At 46.9% G+C, this 26,259-nt stretch overlaps 1 protein-coding gene across 1 annotated transcript in view; it reads left to right on the top strand.

Annotated features, from left to right (window-relative positions):
- The first annotated feature begins 560 nt into the window (after positions 1-560).
- The window catches only part of LOC122379994 (coiled-coil domain-containing protein 113-like), a 55,240-nt gene continuing 29,541 nt past the window's right edge, over positions 561-26,259 (top strand). Inside the window, exons 1-3 of the mRNA XM_043362726.1 lie at positions 561-593; positions 7,930-8,064; positions 21,796-21,945. Of these exons, the coding sequence (XP_043218661.1) occupies positions 8,005-8,064; positions 21,796-21,945 (210 nt within the window). The 5' untranslated portion in view covers positions 561-593; positions 7,930-8,004. The remainder of the gene's footprint in view (positions 594-7,929; positions 8,065-21,795; positions 21,946-26,259) is intronic.

Here is a 26,259-nt window from a genome sequence, read left to right as displayed (position 1 = left end):
ACGTCAGGCTGTCCGCGATAGCCTCACCTACAAAAGGGCACGGCTGTCCGCGATAGCCTCACCTGCAGACATGCACGGCTGTCCGCGATAGCCTCACATACCGACATGCACGGCTGTCCGCGATAGTCTCACCTGCAGACGTGCACGGCTGTCCGCGATAGCCTCACCTGCAGACATGCACGGCTGTCCGCGATAGCTTCACATACCGACGATAGTCTCACCTGCAGACGTGCGCGGCTGTCCGCGATAGCCTCACCTGCAGACATGGACGGCTGTCCACAATAGCCTCACATGCCGACATACACAGCTGTCCGCGATAGTCTCACCTACAGACGTGCGTGGCTGTCCGCGATAGCCTCACCTGCAGACATGGACGGCTGTCCGCGACGGCCCCACATTGTCACACGTCAGGCTGTCCGCGATAGCCCTACCTACATACATGCAAGGCTGTCCGAGACCTCCCCTCCAGACTCCTTTTGGCGGTCCTTTGGCGTCTTTCAGCTACGCAAGAAGGAATCGGCAGACACAGACACCTGGGCGAGCGAGGAGGGGAAGTCGAGACCGTGTTTCCGCCAAAAGAGAAAACAACCAAGGTAGGTGGTAGGTAACTACACCTGCGCTATCTACATCAGCTGCCCCGCATGACACTAATGGGACCGTATTAGAGCCGGCGATAATCACGGAACATTAGTGTCGGGGCAGACTGCGGCGGGGCAGACTGCGGCGACCCCTAGGAAAAACAACTAGGGAGAACAACATTTGACAGAGCCAATGTTTGCCCTCACCAAGCATGTTACCACGACAATGGAAGAATGTAGTGTAGTACCCCTCCCCGGGCCCGTCGCGGGCTGGCAGCGGCGGCCGGAGCCGGTCCGACCTTTGGCCGGCCGGGTCAGGTAACCGGGACGGCCGCGCCGCGGCGCCGCGCCCGGGCCGGCCGGGAGACGGAGTCGGGTGCCCGCCGGCGAGCCGTCGGCAAGGGCGCGGGGCACATTAGTCGAGTTGAATGTTCACTGTTCAGTCTTGAGTGCGAGTGATGTATGTGTGAATCGATATGTGAGCAGCAAAATCCAACAAGAAAACAAATCCGTGAAAGAAAGGCAACGCTGGCAAACATCACCACCATAGTCTTCCTACGCCGAACGAGTTCCACACCAACGTACATCAGCGAGAGTAAAACTAGGATCCTAACAGACCCACCCACCGCCCCACCGTCACCCCATTCCTTCCCAAGTCTCCTTCCCCTCCGCTCGGGGCGTCTTTCAGCTACGCAAGAAGGAATCGGCAGACACAGACACCTGGGCGAGCGAGGAGGGGAAGTCGAGACCGTGTTTCCGCCAAAAGAGAAAACAACCAAGGTAGGTGGTAGGTAACTACACCTGCGCTATCTACATCAGCTGCCCCGCATGACACTAACGTTTATTACTTATTAGCATACGATACAAAATATCTAAACATATACATATTACAATATCGTAGCGGAGTGGTGCAAAAGCTGATTCGAGTCACCACCAATAACATTCACAAAATAATACGGTTGCATGAGACACAATCGGGCACTTCCACGGGCTTTGACGCAACGGCACTTACAACAGGCGAGTGAGCAAGTTGATCCTGCCAGGGTTGTATACGACTCAGAGTTGAATCATGAATCGACTCAAGAATCAGTCGATTTTCTTCGAGTCATGAGTTGAATCGAATCAAAAGCTTTGAAATCAGAATGAGTCGTGAGTCGATTCGATTCACATATCCATAAGCCGTTTGAGTCAAAGGTTGAATCGACTCAATGAAACTTGAGTCATATGTTGAATCAATTCGCTTTGCCACTGAGGCTTGAATCAGTCATGAGTCGAAGTGATTTACATGTGATTAATAAACTTTAGATAAATATTAAATCAACTTGAGGAAACTCAAGGCATATAAAGATCAACTATGTACATCCAACATTTGCAAGCAATCATTGTCTCAGCCTGTATTGCCAGTATTTAAATTATCACTACCTATACTTTAACTTCTAATAAACCAGTATAGCGCCTTTTGGGGCGACTAACGGAGCGAGCGAGGGGGTGAGTCTTGCACGTGCGAAATTTCGAGGGGGTACCTCCAACTGACTTGTGCACGGCACCCTACTGACTGGTCTCTAGCGATGTGCCAAATTTGGGCACAATCGGCCCAGCCGTTCTCGAGATCTGGAAGCGGCACCCTGCACGTGCGCACGTGCAAAATGGGTCCCAACTGACTTGTGCACGGCACCCTAGTAACCGGTCCCTAACTGTGTACCAAATTTGAGCGCAATCGGTCGAGCCGTTCTCGAGATCTGGAAACGACCCCTGCACGTGCGCACGTGCAGCGGCACCCCAACTCTGGCACATGGACATGCAGTGCCTAGTGGGTGCCTACCTACATGCCAACTTTCAGCGCAATCGGCCAAGTAGTTACCGAGATATTGCAACAATTACAAAACTGACACCTCTTCGTTTTGCACGTGGCACGTGCATAAGGGGTCACCCACATGCATCGGGAATAGTCCAATACTTGGTAGAAGGAATGAAGCTACCCTACAAAAATTACCGCATGTAAATCGGTCAAGTGGTTGCTGAGATATAAGCCTCGCAAAAGCGTCCGCACGGCCGGCCGGCCGGCCGGCCGGCCGCTCATACTCAGAAATTTCCGTTATTCTACGTAAGACTCCGCTCGCTTCGCTCGCTCCGTAATGATCACAATCACTGTCACGACAGCTTACACTGTTTATCAACATGATTTGAACAGATTAACAGGATATATGTCTGGAAAGCAAATATGATTGGAAAATAGGCAAAAATTCCTAGTAAATTGTAAGTATCAACTCACTGCGACAAATATAAGTCCAGAATCCCAGTTTTGACTACATATACATTACAACAAAGGTTACATATGCCATATTTAGTACATAGTACTTTAATAAATTTAGCGTAATCAATATTGAAAATAACACTAACTAGTCTCGTCTCAATCCGAGCACTTCAACTTCAACCCCACTTTCAACTTCAACTTTCACTTCAACCTCCTTTACAAATAACAATGACAAATTTTAGGTCTGAACAGACATTTTGTAACAATGATTTTATTTATTACGTCATTAATATTTGACCGATGATGACCCTCAATTCGACTCTAGCATTGTTCACCTGCAATCTGTATTTTGGGCTAGTGACGTAAGATGTTTTTGCTTTTGATAAAATAATTGACAACCTTTGAAAGTCTTGACTGGTTTACTAGTAGGTATCCCGACACATTTTCGTATGGCATTTCTTCGTCCACAAAACTTCGTCCGCGCATTTCTTCGTATCCTCTTTTCTTGGTGTTCGCATTGTTTCGTCGGTGCATTTCATCGTAATCTTGCGGACGAAGATTTACGGAGAGGGGGAGAACACAATGCGTGACGAAGTTTTTCGGAGGAAGAAATACGGACGAATAATCGCGCGACGAAGAAATGCCATACGAAGATTTGTCATGGAATCCTTGGAAATTGTAGTCACGTTTACAGTCTGTGTTGAGTTTATGTTGCAGTGACAGTGAGTGAGTGCGTACTGTACGAAATAATCACAGAAACACATTCTATCTCTCACTTCCACATGTTTTATTATGTTTTGTTTTTAGATCTGGTCAGTGGTCAATAGTCATTACTGGGTAGGCATCATGGTTTTCTCATGTGGATTGTGATGTACCTACCTAACTACTAACTGGTGATATTGTAAAAGTTATTTTTAGTGCACGTTCATTTGTTGTAACTTCATCACAATTCACAATGCCCTATTTCTAGTGTTGACATGTTATATATTCACGTCAACAGTCAACACTCAATTTATATTTGCAAAGAAGTCCCTGCTTCTTATACCTACGTCTTGCCACATTTTGAACAGTTGGTATTGAATATTTCACTGCAATATTTACATAAGTTTATTGATTAATGCATTCACATTATTGCATTCCCATAATGCAAGTATGGGTTTTTTGCTTACAAATTCTTTTGAAAAATTTGCATAATATGTGATATTTTGATAGTGATAGCATGCATAATAACCATGCTTTGGTATATCTTTTTATACCAGTAAAGAAGTACAATCAGGATCTAATATAACATCCATGATCTGAGTGGATCTCTCGACAAAAGGTGGGATGTTGGATCTGTGATCTTGGTGGATCTTGTGATAAAATGTGGGGGCCGGATCTATGATCTCAGTGGAGCTCTTGACAAAATTAGGAGGGCGGATCTATGATCTCATTGAATCTCCGACAAAATCTAGGAGTCGGATCTATGATCTGAGTGGATCCCAGATCCAGATACATGGGATCAGATCTCGGATCCATTTTCCCGGATCCATGCACATGTCTGACTGAAAATATGGTTGAGTCATAATTTGAATCGAATCAACATTTGTTGTCATGTTGAGTCATGAGTCGAATCAAATGTTTTTCATGTTTGAGTCATGAGTCGAATCGAATCATATATTTTTTGTCATGCTTGAGTCATGAGTTGAATCGAATCATTTCGGTTAAGAAATTTTGAATCAGAGTCGAGTCGATTCAATTTTAGAAAAATCTCTTCTGAATCGACTCACCAAAAATTTGAGTCGTATACAACCCTGGATCCTGCCATGTCAGGTACATTGTGCACTGTGCAGTCCATCAAATATTTGCCATACTTTGCAGATTCAAGCAAGTTTTTTTTTCTGGGCGAGGCTTACCAACAGAAATATCGCTGGCTTCCGGTATACCTTCATGCCTCAGTCTCCCACAACTTTAAGCAACTCTGCAAACAGAAAAGAAAATTAACTGCTGATTTTAAAATATCAGTGAGGATGGCATTATTATCTACATCAACTGACTTTTCTGACTTTTGTATAGGATAAATCAATGTGTGTAGCTTACACATTTGGAAAAAAGGCTAGACAGCAACTGAAAGAAAGTCCGTCTTCCAACAGTCGGAATTCAAACGAAACAGTGGCCCAGAACGGTCAAGGGGTGAATTCTATGACGCAACATGTGTTCAGAATATTACAAAATAAATAAAATGTCCCCCATTGCTACGTAAATATCATACAATATAACGTACCTTCGAAATATCCCAGCCCGAGAACTTCACAACGCACCGTGCCACAACACAACCGCACCAACCGCCGGCAGCCGCAGAACTGAACAATGGCGGCCGGAAATGACGGCCCCGCGCCGGAAGTGAAGGACGCGTTTTAGAAGCAGTCTCAGACTCGTCGCTGTTCACCGAAGCAGGGATTTATGAGGCACTACCGAATCAAAGTCGTTTCGCCTCATTCGGCAACACGAAAACCCTACCAGGACTAGTCCGATGATGAGTTTCCGACTAGGCGGCGTGTGCGCAGGATTATATTTAAAGCACGTGCAGGGCGGTGCCTCATTAGCCGACATAATAATAATATGACACGATAATGAAACACGCATGTAACTAGCATGCAACAAGCTTCTGGCGGATTTAATTATGAGACTATGCGTAGTTTTCCGACACAGCGCGAAATCTGTTGATAAGCAGGAAGGTGTGTTAGGGAAGCATTTAAGTTATTAGGTTACCGTTTGTAACCAATCGTTTCACGAGGCCACTCTTTAACTAACAACCCTCAGGCTGATAATGTCCCTATATATAACAGCAAGGTACAATGGACGACCGTGTAACCCACTCCTTGTCATAGAATTGGCTCGTGACATTTTTTTACAGTGCACATTGTCACCTTGTCTAAGCGGATTCCACTGTAATATAAACAGACAATATATAAACACAAATATCCTGAGAAAATTCTGGCCAGGTGCACGGTGAGATTGTGTTTGGTGCTCACTATTTCCACGCCTATACTTCAGTTGTAAATATGTCTGGATCCTCTTATCTGCAATATATGTGAACGTATCCGGACTTATCTTTTCCCACATGTGGGTGGGGGGGGGGGGGGTCACTACGACCCCGTCATCGTTTTGCCCCAAATTAAGCTAGAACCTCGCTAAAAAAATGACCATGCTGCGCCGTTACAAAGCACAGCGACTTGTACCCGATTTTAAAGCGTCAGACTAGTCGCTGACCTCTGGAGTCATGTCAAATGCTCCAAGGTATAGTTCGATTTTTGGTGAATAACTGACCCAAATATTGTCACATAGTCACGATTTTGACACCCTAGTATTCTCCCTGCTCAGAACACGTCAAATGGTTCAGTTTAGTGAGCTGGCCTGGCCTTTTTGCTTGGGATAGATCAACTTAGTGTGTTGACCTCAGATCAAGAGCAGGTCAAAGCCACTTACACTCAGGTCACAAAACTGGTCAAAATAATCCATACTGCATAATGTGCGATGTGGCAGGTCTTTCTGAGTCAATTGGTGGCTTTTTCAACTGGCTAGCTCAATTCGTTTAGGAATGGAGTTCCCACAGATGGGAAAAGTTCGATGACCTTAATGATTACGGAGCGAGCGAAGCGAGCGGAGTCTTACGTAGAATAACGGAAATTTCTGAGTATGAGCGGCCGGCCGGCCGGCCGGCCGGCCGTGGTCACGATTCTGCGGCGCTTATATCTCAGCAACCACTTGACCGATTTACATGCGGTAATTTTTGTACGGTAGCTTCATTCCTTCTACCAAGTATTGGACTATTCCCGATGATGTGGGTGACCCCTTATGCACGTGCCACGTGCAAAACGAAGAGGTGTCACTTTTGTAATTGTTGCAATATCTCGGTAACTACTTGGCCGATTGCGCTGAAAGTTGGCATGTAGGTAGGCACTCACTAGGCAATGCATATCCATGTGCCAGAGTTGGGGTGCTGCTGCACGTGCGCACGTGCAGGGGTCGATTCCGGATCTCGAGAACGGCTGGACTGATGGCGCTCACATTTGGCACATGGTTAGGGACCGGTTAGTAGGGTGCCGTGCAAAAGTCAGTTGGGACCCATTTTGCACGTGCGCACGTGTGCACGTGCAGGGTGTCGCTTCCAGTCCAGATCTCAAAACGGCTGGGCCGATTGTGCTCAAATTTGGCACATCGCTAGAGACCGGTTAGTAGGGTGCCGTGCACAAGTCAGCTGGAGGTACCCCCACGAAATTTCGCACGTGCAAGGCTCACCCTCTCGCTCGCTCCGTTAGTCGCCCCAAAAGGCGTTACATTGGTGTCATATGACTTCACGGCTGATGTCATATGACTTCACGCAAAGTCAACAATGCAAATATTTTGCATCAATTGTCGCAAGGTGTGCATGGAAGGTTGATTCCATGTGCTTGGGGTGGTCTTGAATCATTTCTTGCCCCAAAATAGATGCTTCTATATTTCCCCTATTGACTTAAACCCGCGCACCGAGGGGGAGGGGGCTAAACACCCCTCCCTGCGGTTTTTCGTAAATAGCGAGAAAACCGCTGCGCGTTGCGCCGTGACATTTATCATGACTATTCCGTCCTAAATTTTACACATGGTGTGCAAGTTTGAACCTCTTACCTTTCAAGGTCAGGTCACCAGGTCACTCCGAATGATTCAGCATCAAATCACTTTTTTGCAACTTTGTCACCGTGTCAGAGCTACGGTAGATGACGGAGGCCTTTGAAAGTCGCAGGATGTAGATAGGACATTGATAGCTACAATTTGTCTATCTCGTAGTTTTGATATTGATGACCTAAGGTCAGGTCAATCTCGTGGCCTCCCCATTATAAGTCAATGGGGGGGGGGGGGGAATCAACTCCCTGTTTTTTTTCTTCACCTAAATGCGTCGGAATGGCCCCATATACCATAAATGACTTCATATACGATCAACCTTGACTACCTTGAGGCTTGTTTTGCTATTGGGCAGCTGTAAGGTCATGTGACTTCATCAAAGGTCAGCAAAGTTTTTTTTTGCCATGGACCACGGGGAGGATTGTTTTCCAATGAAAAATGTTTTGTCGTTTTCAGGTGCAACGCCACTTTGATGAGCTCAACAAGACTCGCGACGCCCTTTTGGAGAAGCTGCGCCTCAAAAATGCCAACATGAAAAGTCTGACCCGGAAACTGGAGGCGCACATGAGACAAAAGGAGGAGATGGGCGAGGTCAGGGCTGTATATACCACGTACACTGCACGTTAGTGATGTCAATTACGGAAAATCTGAATACCGATACCAAACCAAATACCAACCAAAACTGTGGAGAAATACCGAAACCAAACCAACTTCGGAACATTAAGGAAAATACCAACTTTTTACCGATTTCTTAGCCTCTTAAACATTAGCGAGGGTTCATGATACCAACAAAATACCAAACACATTAGGATTGAAATACCAAATACCGAGTTGGTATCGGTTTGGTATCGGTATACCAAAAAGTTGGTATCCGATTGACATCTCTACTGCACGTACACTGCACGTACCACGTCAGTGGCGCAGCCAGGATTTCGTTTCGGGGGGTCATCGCTTCCAAAGCGGGCCCCCTAGTGTGCGGGCCCCCACCCATTTTTCAGAATCTCTCCATATTTCATACGCATTCTGCTGGGCGGGCCCCCTTTACCTGCACGATAACCCTGAGCGAGTTTGAATCAGAAAATTTGCATAGAACAGTAGCTCGGTAATCACCCGGTCTTCACTTTTTACGCAAATTGACCACGACAGAAATATGTTACTATGACGTATGACTTCGTATCTTTCGAGTCCGATATGAGCCCCAATTCCGCAATATGCATAGCATATTATATGCAATCGGAACTGTTGCCTGCTTCTGTCGCACAAGATTTAAAAGTAGTCCCATGTGCCTGTCCTAAGTCATCTATTGGCTGCTGTAGTAGATTGTGCTTTTATTCTTCTTCATTACGTGAATTCGGTCGTAAGAAGTTTTAACCCTCGCCGGCACAGGGGGGAGGGGTTGATGCAACCCCCTAAGGTTTTTTTTCGCGAAGAACTCGCGTAAAAAAGCGGCTGATCGCGACGTAACTTCCATAGTGCGCTGAAATTCGCGCAACTTATAGAACAAGGATGGGTAACGTGCCTGTGAAGAGTCACAGCTCGATCGGGCCGGTGGTGAGCACATGGTGCGTGCTCAAAAAGTGCAAATTCGCGTCATAGACTTTACATGCATAAATCGGCTTGCAAAAATGGGCGACAATGGCTCAACTTGCCCGACACGGGTCCGGTCCCCGTGCAGTATCTCGGTAACCGTGGGTCCGATCGGCACGAGGAACACAGTATCGTGCATGAGAATCGAACGGGCTATCGAATGGTGTGCGGTGCAGGGATGGCACGCGCCACGTGCACCCGTGAGGGCACTTATGCTTGAAAAATTGACGTTTTGGACGGATTTTGGACTTAATGCTATTTTTGGGTGACTGTCAGACGGAGCGGGTTCAAACAACGCTTGTTGGCAAGAGAAATGTACCTACCGCCTCTCATGGGAAAATTGTGAAAAGCTAATTGATAAAAAACAAGGTGGAACAAATTGCTGGAGAAAATAGCATTTGCTTATGACTTACTTAATTACAGGGGTTTTGCTACATAACCTGGTATGTTTGACAATTGAAATGGGCATAGATTGGAAGAGCATTCAATTGTGACCAAGGTCCAATCATCGCTTTTGCATGACGAGCAACAATATTCTTAAGAATATAAATGTTTCAAACCTCTACATAGTAATTCATCGATGGCTTTCACTCTTCAATAACCTACGCCAACCTATGTCATGAAATACACTTGGCATGTTCTATAGTAGAACGCATGGTTATTATCAGACACGAGCACCTCGATGCGATGGATATTTTTTCCCAAAACCAAAATGCTTAGCCGTCAAAAGGCAATCGACCGTAATGGATACATAACCCACAGACACAAGACCAACCAAACGCCCACCGATCGAAAATACCCCTTATTCGCGTTGCGAAGCAAGCGGGTCACCCTAGCGGGCCCCATTCACCCGGGGGCTCGGGCCCTATCCACATGGGGGACCAAGCCCTATCCATACGGGGGCCCGGGCCACGTTCACCTGGGCTCCGGGCCTCGTCCACCCGGGGCTCCGGGGCCCGCCCACCAGGGGGCCCGGGCCCCATCCAGCCGGGGGCCCGGGCCCCGTCCACCCGGGGCCTGGGGTCCGTACTCCCGGGGGCCCGGACCCATCCATCGGGGGGCCCTGGCCCCATCTACCCGGGGGGCCGTGCCCCATCCACCTAAGGGGCCCGGGCCCGTTCTCCCGGGGCCCGGGCCCCATCCACCCGGGGGCCTGTGCCCTATCCACCCAGGGGCCCGTGCCCTATCCACCCAGGGGGCCCGGGCCCGTTCTCCCGGGGCCCGGGCCCCATCCAACCGGGGGTCCGGCCCCGTCCACCCGGGGCTCAGGGCCGTTCTCCCGGGGGCCCGGGCCCCATCCAGCCGGGGGCCCGGGCCCCCTACACCCAGGGGGCCCGGGCCCGTTCTCCCGGAGCCTCGGGCCCCATCCACCCGAGGGGCCTGGACCCGTTCTCGCGGGACCCGGGGGTCCGGGCCCCGTCCACCCGGGGCCCGTTCTCCCGGTGGCTCGGATCCATCCACCGGGGCCCCATCCGCCGGGGGGCCCGGGCCCTATCCACCCGGGGGCCCGGACCCATCTACAGGGGGCCCGGGTCCCATCCACCCAGGGGGCCGGGCCCGTTCTCCTGGGGGCCCGGGCCCTGTCCACCTGGGGCCCCAGGCCGACCCCTCACCCGAGGTGTCGCAGTGGGCATTTCTCGAAGCGGGCTCGTCCGATTAGATTAGGACCTCTCTCTCTCTCTCCTCTCTCTCTCTCTCTCTCTCTCTCTCTCTCTCTCTCTCTCTCTCTCTCTCTCTCTCTCTCTCTCTCTCACTCTCTCTCTCGAGCGGGCCCCTGACAGAAATTTCGGGGGGGTCAGCTGACCCTCTGACCCCCCCCCCCCCCTGGCTGCGCCACTGTACCACGTACACGGCAGCTCCCAGCCGCTATCTCAGTATTGTGTAACTCAGACTGGGGAGATGGGCGAGGTGGGCTGTATACCACGTACTCACTGCAGCTCCCAGCCGCTATCTCAGTATTGTGTTCAGCCATCTAGAGCTTAGTTAACATGGTAAAACATTGACATATTATACACAAGTGTCACTCACACAAGTGTCACCGAAAAAATATTCGATTTCAAATTGTGCACGGTAAGTACCCGGAAATTGTGTCCTTAAAAATTAGCATACTATGATGACGTCACTGGTGGCAGCAGGCACCCAATGTCCGTACGATGGGACAAAGTTTTGACGACTTTGGGGGAAACTTCGTTTTTCACTGTTGTCGAGGTTATAATCGAGTACGCGGTTTCGTCCATGATAGTTATCGTTACATTGCAATACAAGTTCCACAGCATGACGTCACCACTGTTCTCATAGCTGGCTCCAAAACGCACGCATGGAAATTATCGGGAATACTTCGTGTTAAAATAAGGCGACGTTCGAGATTCTCAGGTTCAGTTCTTGCTCGTTTTGCTCGCTAAAACGCGTGCTTTTTCGAAAAACATACTTGGAGCCAGAGTCCTTTTGAAAAAAAACGAACTATAAGAAAAATCAAACTGTTCTATTTCATCCCCTTATTATTTGCCATTGGTGACTAAGAGTTCCTGCCTTCTACCAGACACGGGTGCTACCTGAGTGCGCCAAGCTCGCTTGTTTCATAACACCCTTCGGGGGCTACAAGCCCAAGGCGCAGCTCATGGGTCTAAAAATAGCAATGCTAGTCTCCAGCGGGCAGTGGACGTCGTGTACGCTCCAGTGCGGCTCAGAAGCACTGGGTGAAGCACAAACCGAGTAAGACCAGGCTTCTCTGTCGGCCAGTGAACCAGTGGCGGCGGATTCGATTCTGGCGTGGGGGGGGGGGGCAAGATCCCAGACCGAGATGATATCATAAGTGGATCAGAAAGGCGGTTTCGAGACTGCTGGTACATACCCCCCCAAAAAAAGTCTCCAAAATCCGAAAACTCCTCGGATTTTTATTCCCTACGTACGTGCTGCTGAGCAGTTGAAAGCAAAGACACTTGTAAGGGTTTTACTATAAGAAAACATATTTTTGTCGAGTTAGGGCGTTGCGGGAGAGTAATAACTATCAATTTCCCCTCCCTGGATCCACCAATGTACAGTCTGTCTTAAAAGTACCGCGCAAAGTGACGGTGGATCCATCAAGCCTGACCGAGGAAGGACCTGCTATGATTTGAAAGTCACCGAACCAATTGACCTTGGGGAATGGACGAGGATGTTCATTGCTTCGGTGACTCAAATCTAGCAGACCTTCATCGGTCAGGCTTGATGGATCCACCGTCACTTTGCGCGGTACTTTTAAGACAGACTGTACGTACAGTATGTCTAAAAAGAATGTACCGTCGCCACTACGCGGCGCTGGGGTCTCGAGCCGGTAGTTGGCTGAATCCGCATCGAGAGACTACGTATTCCCATGCGCTCGGTGAGAGCTACGCAGCGGCTGATAGTAGCGTAAGCCGAAGCCTCCGGGCTCCGTGACACGACCCCGAGAAGGAGGGAGGGGAGCGGGCGGGGCAGCGCGTGTAGGTGTAGGGAGGGAAGCTCCAGCAAGCTGGCAGTTGTCGCGGCCAAAGGTCAATGGGTCACACACCAAGCGAACGGACGCTGATGTGGGTTCGTGGGGATCGTGAACTTTTGTGTGGTATAGGTGCGTCTTGCGATGCACGGGTGATACGCCAGATCTAAGCCAAAGGATTCAGGGGAGAGCTGAAGAAAAACACCTGGTCAACTACGGCGAATAATGGTGCTGAAAAATGGAAAGTATGGGTCAATGCAAGCCTTCGTGACTATAAGCAACTTTTCTGAGGACGCAAAGGCCAGCATTGAATAACGACATCCGGATCGAAATTAGCAATGATTTATAATTACATGCCGAATTAATAACGCTGCAACACCCACCTAGTAACTTGTCAAGTCGGATTCATACCGACTTGAATAAAACTATTCTAAATAAAATTGTTAATGAACTTTCTAACACTGACGTTCCAGGGCCTCGGCTAACATGCTACTGGAGCAATTGCCCCAGTAGTGGTCAGGTTTTGCCCAGCCTCCACAAAATGAGTATGTATATTTCAATATTAACGTAGGTACATTCTTTCAATCGGGAGCAGTTGAAGCTGTTTGTGGCAAGAAATCAGGGGCGGAGGAAGAGGGGGTGCATGGTGTGCAGTTGCACTGCACCCTCAATTTTCATAAAACATAGGCGTGCATTGGCAAACATATCTTTTTGCATCCCCATAACCCGTAAGCTGCCCTTCGTTCGAAAGAGCGTAAAAAATAATGAGGAAATTACTTCTGCGACTTTTTTTGGGCAGGTCAAAGTTCATGTCATGGGGGTCATTGAAGAACAAATTTCGTCAATTTTCAGGTCGAATATCGACAATTTGCAAGATGCCGGATCATAACTCGGGAACCAACAGGGCTACAGCGCCGCGGAAAAGCGCATTTGATAGCCATATTAGTGTTCTTTCTGAGTATTTCTCTCAGATTTGACTAACGTCAACGGTTTTGCCTGCAGGGGATAAAAATTTCCAAGAAAGAGACGATTTTTCGGGAACAGTTTTTCCTGCAATAACTGTTGACTCAAACCTTGCACGAGCTTTCTTTTACCGACATCGTGTTCCTCTCGTCAAGACGCATCGAATGAACTCTAATTTTACATGAAAAGTCAACTTGAAAATTTGACCTCAGGTGAAGGTCATGATCTAAGCAGAAATTGCCATGTTGCATATCAGTGGATCCATATCGTCGAGCTGAACACATAAGGCGTTTTCATCGCTCTAGCATGCCTCTTTCACAAGTTAGTCGCGAAAAACTGTTAGATACCATTCGTGACCTGAGATGACCTCAGAGGTATAAACAGGGGTCACGGGTGCCATTTTCATGTTCAGTGTGTCAAACCTACTTGTAATTCAGTGTTTGAGAGTGTTTAGAATGACTTTCGTCCAAAAGAGGCGGTTTAATATACATATTCCTGCCCGGGGCCGGAATGATTCAATAAATCTCACCGAGGTTTTTTAGCGAAAACTCCGAGGGCCGTTAGGCCCGAGGTGATTTTGCTTAAAAAAAGCGAGGTGACATTTATTGAATTCCCGGCCTTAGGGCTGGAAGGTGTTTCCCATACCTGCCAAAAAGGTGCACAACTATATGATAGTGATGTCAGCAGCCGTGTGGTTCAACGTGTTTAACCACACCCCTTGAACCTCACGGCTTGTAATATTAAAGCATCGCATTAAACTTTGAAAAGTGTGGTACTATATAATACTGAACGAGGCCGGTGTAAATAAATTTTCAAGACCGAGGTCCTTACTGAATTTTTGAACGAGGCCGAAGGCCGAGTTCAAAAATCAGTAAGGACTGAGGTCTTGAAAATTTATCACCGGCCGAGTTTGGTATGTATTTTACTGTATGCCAACGATAAAATAATTGTCTAGACCGAAGCTCTTAGCCGTTTTTTGAACGAGGCCATCCCAAAATGTTGACTTGGTAATTCGTTTTTGACCGTGGTCAATTTGCTTACACCAGTTATTACCACACCCCTCTGGCTAATGTATTTGAATAGGCCAGGCATACAGTAAAGTGCACGTGCCGTTTAATTGCCTGGATGTCTCGATTTAATCATGCAATGTAGCAGGTATGGGAAAAATTGTCTTCCATTGACTTAAATACCTAGAGAGGTCGCAAAATTGACCTGTCCTTAGGTCACCGATATGAAAATTCCGAGATAAACATTTTGTACATGCTCTTGCCCTTATCAATCGCTGAAAGTGTCAAGGCGATCGGTCACTCGGTGTAGCTATGGCATACACCCGACACCGAAACATTTTATGAGATGAGGCCACTTGTAGTGACCTGGCCTTGAATGACCTTGGTCTGAAATTTTTACAAGAAGAATTGGTTGATGATAAGACTTGTTGTGACCTGGCCTTGAATGACCTTGGTCTGAAATTTTTACAACATGTGTAGAACTGGTTGATGATAAGGTGTGCCGCAAACGGCGGCATCCGCGAAAACAGCAATGAGAGGGGGAGATTCAAACACCCCCTCCCCCAGCAAGGCGCGGGCTAACACACTTTTGCCCCAGTAGTCAAAATTCCTTAGCCGAGGCCCTGTGACGTTCTTTATCATACGATAAGTATGGCCGGGGTTAACCAAGATTCGGCATCTTCCGCGTTCAAACAATCACCTGTAAGGCTAGAACATTAAAGGTAGTGTGCCACATTTGAAATATTTCCCATTTTATTTTTCCTAGGATAAGAAGCTTCTGTTTTTACCTAATTATCGCAAAAAAAATCAAAAATGAGCCTAAAATAGTGCTTTTTTCGCCTAAAAGTTTATCGGTTTTTCGATTGTATAACAACTGTAGTGGGCTGACCTGCAAACAGGCGTCGGCAACAATCGCGAATGCGGCGAACATGTGACAATAAGCAAAGGTCATTATAGAGTTACGACGTACGGGAATGAGTTATCAGCTGTCTCATCGTAGACAACACAATGTCGAGCCTTAACCCTCGCCCGTAAACGGTGTTTTGCCACCTTCGCCCATGCAGGGGGGGGGTGCGACCCCCCCCCCCTGGCGTTTGAAAACGGAGCGTCGTAGAGCTTAGCGGACTGCGGAAAAGACCAACGGATTGCTCTCAACGAGATCTCGCGATTGGTGGTATATTTTTTGGTCCTAGGTCAGCATTTGACCTACTTATGACCGGTCAAAGGTCAAATTTTCGGAAAAATCTAACTTTTTCAGATTTCCGCGCCGATTGCGGCAACACGGTAAGAGATATCGACTTGAAACCTTCACTATCGTGATCCTTGATCAATTCTCTATCGTTTGGTGTATATTTCGATGTCATAACTCTAAAAATGATGCGTTGGGAGCATCGGAAGTCTGCAAGGTCATTTGTGCATTGGGTCACGTCAGGCGTGTGACGTCACTGACCTGACCCTGACCCAAAATGAAGTACAAGAAACAACCGGAGATGCCTGAAATGGATAGCAAATTCGAATTCAGGGCATCAAAATACCCCGAAAAGGCATACAAGTGCAAGAAGTCATTACAGGTCAACCGAGGTCACTGACCTGACCTTGACCTTTAGTAACCTTGAAAAGGTCAACGGACATTGTGCCAATGTCAAATCAGCCAGTTATGATTCTAAAACAATCCATCAGTGTGTCAGGTCAGTCGGCATTTATACCAATGTGAAGCAGTCTCCAATTTAGCGTAAATCTGGCCGGAGGTTGTTCCCTTTATGACGTCATAACTCCGTGACCTGACATGACCTTGACAAAATTTTTTTACCAAAAGTTGCGCAAAGGATGCCCCATAGGGTACTGAAACTTTGAGCAGGCTATCTGAAACGGTTCGGCGTGTAGCTAAGAAAAACCTCAGGGGGGGGGGTTGCACCAACCCCCCTACATGGGCGAGGGTTAAACTGTAAGCCTGTATTGGTATTGTTTCTTTTATTTGGCTGTCGAACATTATTTATGGTTTGAAATATGATTTTATGTAAAATAATTGATATGAAAAAGCCGTCTCTTAAGTTATGACCCCATTTCACCACACGCAAGTGGCAGAAATGACAATGATCAGCTGACGCATTTTTCTTGGGCGAAGTCAGAGCGCGCGGCCCGACGCACCACCACCGCACCACAAAGTATGAGCAGAAGCCGCGCCCAAAGCCAGGGCCCCGGTAACGTGAGGTAGCCGAGTCGGGGCAGCGTGCGCTGACCCAAGCCGGGGCCGCAGCTTTGGGCGCGGTCTACCGCATCCCCGCGGGCAGCCCCGGGCTATCATATGACACCGGGAGGACGCGCGGCCCCGGCTTGGGTCAGCGCACGCTGCCCCAACTCGGCTACCTCACGTTACCGGGGCCCTGGCTTTGGGCGCGGTCTACCGCACCACCTAACAGGCGTGTTCGAAACCGCAGGAGATGATGATGAACGGGTTTATCGAAACTTGATTGGATGAGCATATCGGTAATAGCGATTTCAGTGTGTGCATTTATTGTTCATAGTGGTGTGAAATGTGGTTGGGGTACGACCGACAACCCGTCGGGGCGAATTTCGCACTGGGGTACTCAAAATTTGAAGAATATAAGACGTTTCCATGAGTTTTGAAGGTATGGATAAGTTCTAAAAATCCGGTTCTCCTGATCTGGGCCATTAACTCCATACGGTCCAGGAAAGCTGGCACACTACCTTTAATGGTCAGGGAAAAACAAGGTCGGGATTTGATTAACCGGATTATAAGTCGATTTTTTTTAAGTCTGTATTTAATGAGTCGGATTTTTTTACACCAACCGCATTTTTAAGTCAAGTCAGGTCACTGATCTATGACGTCATAAATGAACAGTCCTAAAATGAACTGTGTGAATCTGTCCTAAACTGTCCTAAAATGAACATTTTAGGACTGTGTGCACAATCCCAAAATGTTCTAACTTCGCAACACCCTCAGTGCAGAGCTTTCATAGGCAAATGATGCTCCTCTCCGTGGCCGAGTGGATAAAAGCGCCGGAATTCGACGCTTAGCTGGAACTGAGAGCCCGGTTCAAGCCCCGGTGCGGGCGGCCACATTAAGCTCCTACGTGTAATGGCGTGCGTGTCTGTGGCAGGGGCCGCACAGAAGCCAGGTAACGTGAGTGAGCGGAGGGGGCCGTGTCCAGTCGTGAGGGCACGTTAAAGGGACTATCCCACCTTCTAAAATGTTGTTAATACCAGTTAAATTGTGCCCGACTTTATAGATTGGATGACCAGGAACACGGTTCTGGCATTTATTTTTCATTAAACATCTTAGGCTTCCCATATTCCAAACACAAACTTTCAAATATGTGACGTCACAGCCCAAAATTACCTCCTTCCCCAGGCCACATTACTGTCATAAAGTTGATTCTTTTTACTCTGTAGGCACCACAACAAAGTTCAGACCAAGTTTTAAGCGATTTTTCAACGAACAAACCCATTTAAATCAGAATGACTAAACGAGGTGACGTCACACTAACGGTCGCTCCATGTTGAAGATAGGGCCTTGTACAAGGCCCATTTTCAAATGAAGGGAACGAATTTTTTCAACACCAAGAGGCCGCGGGGGTTGCAACCTAGATAGATAGTGGTTTCTGAACCTCGCCGCAAACTTGGCTATCTCAACTCAAACCCCATGTTAAAGGTGGGATAGTCCCTTTAACCCTATTCCTGGCGGGCTCCGCCGGGACAAGAAACTGGCGGGGGGGGGCCGATTCGGCCCCCCCCCTGAGATCTCGAGAACGAAGCAAGATAGCGACAAGCGGTAAACGGCATCGGATACGCACGGCCAAGATCTACAATTTTTACTAAGGTCATTTTCAGGTCAGGTCAAAGATGACGTCACAGGGGTCGAAAAAGTCAAAATGGCGGCGCTAGATATGGAGAGTTTTTCTCGAATAACTTTCGAATTAGTCAAGATAGGAACAAACTAAGTGCATCATCGTGATCCTCTCGTCAATCCGCATCGAATGATATATATGTTGACCTCGAAAGGTCAAGGTCAAAGGTTGACCTCAGGTCACGTGACCTCGAGGTCATCATGTATATCATTCGATGCGTCTTGACGAGCTGAACACAATGAGACCATCCACGCGTCTGTATCTTGTTCCTGTACGGAGTTATTGGCCAAAAACCTTTGGTGACCTTTGATGACGTCACATGACCTCACAGCTGCCCAACAGCAAAACAGACCTCAAGGTAGTGAAGGTTGATCGTATATGAAGTCATGTATGGTATATAGGGCCATTCCGACCCGTTTTAGTGGTAAAAACAGGGAGTTGATTTTTCCCCCATTGACTTATAATGGGGAGGTCGCGAAATTGACCTGACCTTAGGTCACCGATATCAAAATTCCGAGATATACAAATTGCACATACTGGTACCCTAACTAAACCCTGAAGAGAAGAAATTGATCGGTCAAAAACTCTAGCTCTGGCGTGATTGTAAACTTTTCTGAGGTAGGGTCACGAAACCGCCTCTGGTGATGTGACCTGAGGTCAGATCAACTCACAATTTTCAGACATGTTGCGTAGAAGCCTTTTAGGAAAAGTCAGAAAATTTGAGCTTCCTAGCTCAACGCGTTTGGGAGAAATAACCAAAAAACCTCAGGGGGGGGCTCCTGAGGCCCCCCCGCCAGGAATAGGGTTAAACGTTCGGACACAATTCTGCCATACAACTGTTATTGCGCGATCGGGTGGTGGGGTCAGGGTCAGCACAACAAGCTATGCTTAGTGCGGGCTCTGATTCCTCAAATCCGCCCATTCAGCCATTCGGACTAAATTTAAAAAAAAAAGATGAAACTTACACGAACTTGAAGGTCTCACAACTTGTATAAATGTATATCTCGGATTTTCTGAAGGATCGCCTGAGATCAAGTCGGTCTCTCACCAATAACAGTCAGGGAGAGTATGGAAATTGCTAGTTTGGTCCGGAAATGATCTACATTACATCTATCTCAAATTCTCAAGCACACGGAATCGTGATTTCATGCGCTCCTTGGAAGGTCTGATGCTTCTCTTTTGCTTTGTTGATCTTGCGTGACGTCATTTACCTATCACGTTTTTTTAAGAACTACACCGCCACCCAATAGTAGGTGACCAGGAGTGCCCCCGCCCTCAACCCAGCGACTCACAGAACCGTACGTTAACACCAGATAAAATAAAGAGAAAAAGTCGCGGCACTCCCAGCTAGGAGACTGAAGTGAACAAAAAAAAAAAGCAAAAGGAGGCTGGAGGGATTGTTAGTGCTACATAAGAGAAGGCGAAAGTAGTCACTGTTGAACTCAACAGATGACTGTCCCCCATCTACGCCCAAGAAAGAACTCATCCATACCATTTCATACATTCATGTTGTTAGTAGAGCACATTTATTCATATTACCTACTCAGTCGAAGAAAGGTCAATTAGGCGGGAACAATTCTGGTCACTGTGGATGCAGGGTCAGTGCCGGAATTTGAGTAGGTCCCCCGGCTAAGCAGAGCTTGTTGCCGGCCGCCGGGGGACCTAAACAAATCCAGAGTTACTAAGGCTATCATAGGGAGATAATGAGCTTCCTTTTTTCTTAAATAACCCTCGCCGGCACAGGCCATTTTGCGTCCTTCGACGGCACAAGGGGGGGGGGGGGTTGGTACGACCCCCCTCGCGTTTGGCCCCTGATCGAGCTAGAGCTTCGCAGAAAAAACGAGCGTGTTGCCCGTCACAAGAGGAAGCCGACGATACCCAACTTTAAGGTCCTAGGTCATCGGGTGACCTTCCAGGTCAGGTCAATGACCCGAAAACCGGGAAAATCGGGACCTGTTAGAAAGTCGTAAAGTGTGGCTGCTATGTGGTTTTCCGGGGTGCTGATCACGAATATCGTGTTAGTTTTGATCAGAGATGATGTCTTTAAGCATTTAGACCAGGTCGGGTCAGGTCAGGTCAGGTCAATCGGTAGGGGTTGTGACGGGTATTCGTAATACGTGTCAACCGCCTCTGACAGCTTCGTAACATGTTACGAAGGCACCAAAACTACTTCGTAAATGTTCAAATGGTTGCTAAATTCGAATTCAGCTAAAAAAAACTAGCCTAGAAACATGTAACACTCGAAAAAGTGAACCGAGGTCACCCGAGGTCACCAAAGGTCAATGACCTGACCTGACCTTCAGGTGACCTTGACACCCACCCTAATGTATGGGAGCAACATCAAATCACATGTTTGAACGTTTGAAACCACGAAAAGCTTGCAAACGCGCGGCTAATGCGAGCCGACATACGCCGAATCGCGATTCCGGCCAAACATGGTCTCGGAAAAGAGGTCACAGGTCAAAGTTCATTTGGGTCAGGGTCATGAAATTTTCAGGGTAGGTGTAAAATTGATCAATGCGAGGGTGCTGAAAGTGTCGTCGCGATCAGCCGCTTTTTACGCGAGTTATTCGTGAAAAACCTTAGGGAGGGTTGCACCCCCTGTGCCGGCGAGGGCTAACCTGAGGTCAAATTTGCAAATTGACCTTTCAAGGTCACGTGATAGTTCATTCGACGCGTCTTGGCGAGATAAACACGATGCTGGTAAAAGAAAGTTCGTGTAAGGTTTGAGTCAAAAGTTCTTGCAGAAAACCGGTTTCCGAAAAAAATCGGCTATTTTGGCAGTTTTCACCCCCTGCAGGCAAAACTGTTGACGGTAGGTCAAATATGAGAGAATTACTCAGAAAGAGCGTTATTAGGGCTATCAAATGGCTTTTCGGCGGCGCTGTAGCTTTATTAGTTTCCGAGCTGTGCCACGATTTGTTGAAAGTTGTCGACATCTGACCTACAAATCGACGAATTTTGGCCTACAATGTCCTCTGGTGACCTGACCTTTGGCCTGACCAAAAAATTGACGGAAGTGACTTCTTCTTTATTTTTGACGCTCTTTCGAACGCCGTCTTTTCTGTATCGCTACGTGGCCCAGGAGCAGAGTTAGAACGGGGAGTGTTCAAACATCCCCCCCCCCCCAGCAGGGCGTGGAAATCCAGGACCTCGGGGCGCGGGTTTAAGAAGGGATTGAAAGGCAGGGGAAAATCCCTTCCAATTATGGAAGGTGAGTGTTCAGGTATTTAATGTACACAATTTATAGTTTTTTTACAGTAAAAAAAAAACATTCCTTGTAAGCCTCTGATAACAGAAACACTCATATATAGCAGTGTTATACTCGAGGGCTATGATGCCCAAAATTCGACCTGAAAATAGGGGAGACATAGGGCAGGATTGGGGGAACCTCCACAACTCCTATGTAAACAGGATTATTGTTAACCAAACAATTTTTCAGGTGTTACGTCAGGTGGATTTCGATCAGTTAAAAATAGAAAACCAGCAATTTTTAGATCGCATAGAAGAGAAAAACAATACCATGATTCAGCTGAAGTTGCTGGCAGGACGCTCTCTTCACGAACTCAACCAACAAAAGCGGAAACTTCAGGTAAGCATTATCCTGAGCCCCGCTGGGCCTCTTGGATTTCTTTTAAGGAGATAACACTCGCCCGTATTGGTGTTTTGCAAGCCGCGAACGTATAAGGGGGGGGGGGGGTTGGACCCCCCTTGCCGTTTGACCCCTGATCGAGCTGGAGCTTCGAGGAAAAAAAAAATGAGCGTGTTGCCCGTGACGAGATAAAGCCGATGATACCCGATTCTAAGGTCCTGGGCAGTTGGTTAGCCTTTTAGCTCATGCCAATGACACAAAGGTCTGGAAAATCGGGACCTGTTAGAACGTCGTGAAGTGTGGCTGCTATCAGGTTTTTCGGGGTGCTGATCACGAATATCATGTTAGTTTTGATCACAGCTGATGTGTTCATGCATTTAGGCCAGGTCGGGTCAGGTCAGGTCAAACAGTAGGGGTCCTGCCGGGTATTCGTAGTACGTGTCAACTGTCAACCGCCTATGAGAGCCTCGGAACATGTTACGAAGGCACCAAAACTACTTCGTAAATAATAAAATGGTTGATAAATTCGAATTCAGATCCAAAAACTAGCCTAGAAACAACTCGAAAAAGTGAACTGAGGTCATCGAGGGTTGTTGACCTGACCTGACCTTTAGGTGACCTTGACCCCACCCTAATACTTCTACGCTCTGAGTCACTTCTGGCCATCCACAGAAAGAAATGCTGAGAGCTTTTCCATTGTATATTGGACCAATAATCACTATCTTGAATGACTATGAACACATCATATGATCACATTGTTGCATGGATGATCACATTGACAATGTTACTACAATCCTTTTTTCAAGAAATGCAGTGTAATGATTAACACGCGCACCGACGTGGGGGGGGGGGGGCGGATATCCACCCCCCTGAGGTTTTTCGCAAATAGCGGGAGAAGACTTCTGATAAATCTAAAGTCGTAGTTAGTCGTACTAAATTTCGCGGCGCCGCGCCGCACTTAGTACTAAATTTCGCGGCGCCGCGCCGCACTTAGTGCGGCGCGGCGCCGCGAAATTTAGAACGACTATTCTCTCATCAATTTTACACATGGTGTGCAAATTTGAACCTCCTAACTTTTAAGGTCAGGTCACCAGGTCACTTTGAATGACCCAACCTCAAGTCACTTTTTTGCAACTTTGTCACCGTGCCAGAGCTACAGTAGATGTCAGAGGCCTTTGAAAGTCGCAGGTTGTTATAAGGTCATTAGTAGCTACAATTTTTATCTCGGAACGATAGGCGTTATCACAAGTGTATTCGCGGCCATTGGGGCGACGTAAGAAAAGAAGAAAACATCTGGCCCCAAGAGCTTTGAATTATCGGTTAGCATGCACCTTTTCCTTGATATGTAGAGAATCTACCATTAATTGTTAGAGAAAATTGCATTTAAAATCTTCCTGTTATGTTTTTCCATCGTTTGCATAGTATATTTTTTTTACTAAGCCAGAAACACTAACTATAAATAGTTCCAGCATCATCATCAAGAACAATAAGGAAGACTTGAAGTGAATACAATAATCTAAACGGTTTTGCAAGATGTGAAGGTCACTTCTAAAATTGCCTGTAGAAATATTGAAGGCAAAAGTTCAACTTTTTCACAAGACGGATGTCTATAAACCTATTCAACGTGTGACAACTCAGCCGGTATTTCGTCGCCTACAGCCCAGCTTTCCCTATTGACTGCTAGAGGCGCTACTATCGACGTCCACCCGTGCCGCCTAACGATTTTGATATCGATGACCTAAGGTCAGGTCAATTTCTCGACCTCCCCATTATAAGTCAATGGGGGAAAATCAACTCCCTGTTTTTACCACTAAAGCGGGTCGGAATGGCCCCATATACCATACATGACTTCATATACGATCACCCTTCACTACCTTTAGGTCTGTTTTGCTGTTGGGCAGCTGTAAGGTCATGTGACGTCATCAAAGGTCACCAAAGGTTTTTTTGCCAATAACTCCGTACATGAACAAGATACAGCCGCGCGGATGGTCTCATTGTGTTCAGCTCGTCAAGACGCATCGATTGATATACATACATGATGACCTCGAGGTCACGTAACCTGAGGTCAACCTTTGACCTTGACCTTTTGAGGTCAACATATATATCATCCGATGCGGATTGACGAGAGGATCACGAATATGCCCTTAGTTTGTTCCTATCTTGACTAATTCGAAAGTTATTCGATAAAAACTCTCGCCATATCTAGCGCCGCCATTTCGACTTTTTTGACCCCTGTGACGTCATCTTTGACATGACCTAAAAATGACCTTAGTAAAATTGTAGACCTTGTCCGTGCGTATCCGATGCCGTTTACCGCTTGTCGCTATCTTGCTTCGTTCTCGAGATCTCAGGGGGCGGTCATCCGCCCCCCCCCCCGTCGGTACGAAGTTGGCGCGGACCCCCGTCGGTGCGCGTGTTAACATCAAATTCAACATCAAGCTGATTAAGTGATCCAAGCTTTCTCCTCCAGTAGCAATCGAATGCTTGCATGTTTCATTTGCCAGACACTGAGTAATGCGCATTATCTGCATAGCAAAGTAAAGCTGCCCGAGTTCGTTCGTTCTAGATTTTTCACTTGATAGTTAGAACTAATTAATCTTGACAAAAAGACGTATATTGAGGCACAGAGCAGCATATGGAATGCTGCTCTGTGCCTCAATATACGTCTTTTTGTTAATCTTTACCAGAGCAATGAACAGTAATATCAATAATTAATCTTGCTTTTGTAAGTTATAATTCAATATTTATACCAATACATCAATAAACTGATGAACGCATATGCATGATGCATATATGCGTTCATTAGCCAACATTTTCTGGCTTGATACTGCTCAGCGTGCTCTTCAGTATTGATCTCCTGCAATTTATAGCTTGTTTTCGGCCAATAAGCTCTTTTAATTTTACTTTTTCTTGCTGATATGTGAGCCAGATCAACTTGCGTTTATCAACCAACATTCCCTAACTTCAACTTGATATTGCTTAGGAGTCAGGACCTCTGTTAGCCTCCTGGATACTTGGGATTGTTTTCAGTCCACATACTTCTTTAATATGATATAAGTCAATCACAAGGGATTCAAAACTTCCAATAAAGCGACGTTCAAGAGTACGAAAACCACCAAATGAATTTAAAAAGGGCCTTGGAAGTTGGAACAGAGCCAAGTGGTGCTCCATTTGTTTGTCTACAATAATGGTAGTGCTGACGTAGTTTTTAGGACTGTAGCGGTCGGCTTATAAAAATGAAACGCTTTTACAAAATTTATAAGGCAAGTAATATTTATCTGAAAGAACTAAAATATTCAAAAGCCAAACACTATGAAATACAGGAATCGGAACGAAGAAGTTACCCAAAAATCCAGCAAAATCACCGGCTCCTAAAACTGCGACAAACTCAGCACTTTTCTCCGCAACTCGTTGTCCAGACGTAAATTGAAATATGCTGCCGCGACGGCGAGAAGTGTAAGTAGTGAGCCCGCGCGCGCGCCACGGCCGACTGCCGGCCCAGTACAGCCGCCGCAACAGCTGATCGGTCGAGACATCGCTCGAGGCATGATTGGTCAGCCCGCCGGCCGGACCTCCGGGTCAACTGGAGGGCCACAGGCGGCCAGCCGAATTCAGGGAGTGGAAAAATAGGCTTTCAGATTAACTGTGCATTTTTCTTCCATGTGCCAATCCCGGGTCGAATTTTTCTTTCTCATGGATAAAAAGTGCAGAGATATGATGCTCAGTTAGTGAACTATAGCGTAGTATAGCACCAATTTTATGTGAGCAGAGGCCTCTTGCACCAAAATCCTCTTGCACCAATGCTTGGATTATTTTGCATCGTATACCCAGTCCAAGTCTCAAATGTAACAATTTGCGTGCAAAATTTAGCAAGCACATGTAGGATTATGTATTGGGCTATTGCAAACAAATTTACCACCGTTAGATAAGCTTATTCTGAAACCGGTTTTTCGATTTTACCTAGCTAGGTAGTTTGGTGCAAGAGGCCTCTGGTTATTTTTTCATACTGTGCTCATTTCCACAAAAATCCTTACTGACATTGACCAATATTTTTTCTTCCATGGCCGGATCCCGGGTCCAATTTTTATCCGCCATGCATAAAAAGGATATGTTGCTCAGATGGAGAACTACACCGTAGTATAGCGACATTTTTATGTAACTTGCCTATTTTTTTCACACTGCGCTATTACCCACTGTTCGGATAGTCTTAATGGTTATTTCCTCGCGTTGTGTTACGCTTAGCTTTTTAACTTAATGCTTTATTTATCTTAACTTCGCTTAACTTTCTTAAAACAACTTAATGGCCTCGTTCTC

The sequence above is a fragment of the Amphibalanus amphitrite genome, unplaced genomic scaffold, assembly GCF_019059575.1.
Source record: "Amphibalanus amphitrite isolate SeventyFive unplaced genomic scaffold, NRLGWU_Aamphi_draft 000088F_arrow, whole genome shotgun sequence".
In the NCBI taxonomy this organism is placed as follows: domain Eukaryota; kingdom Metazoa; phylum Arthropoda; class Thecostraca; order Balanomorpha; family Balanidae; genus Amphibalanus; species Amphibalanus amphitrite.
Note: the sequence above shows the minus strand (reverse complement) of the source record. Positions and strands in the feature narration are given on the sequence as shown.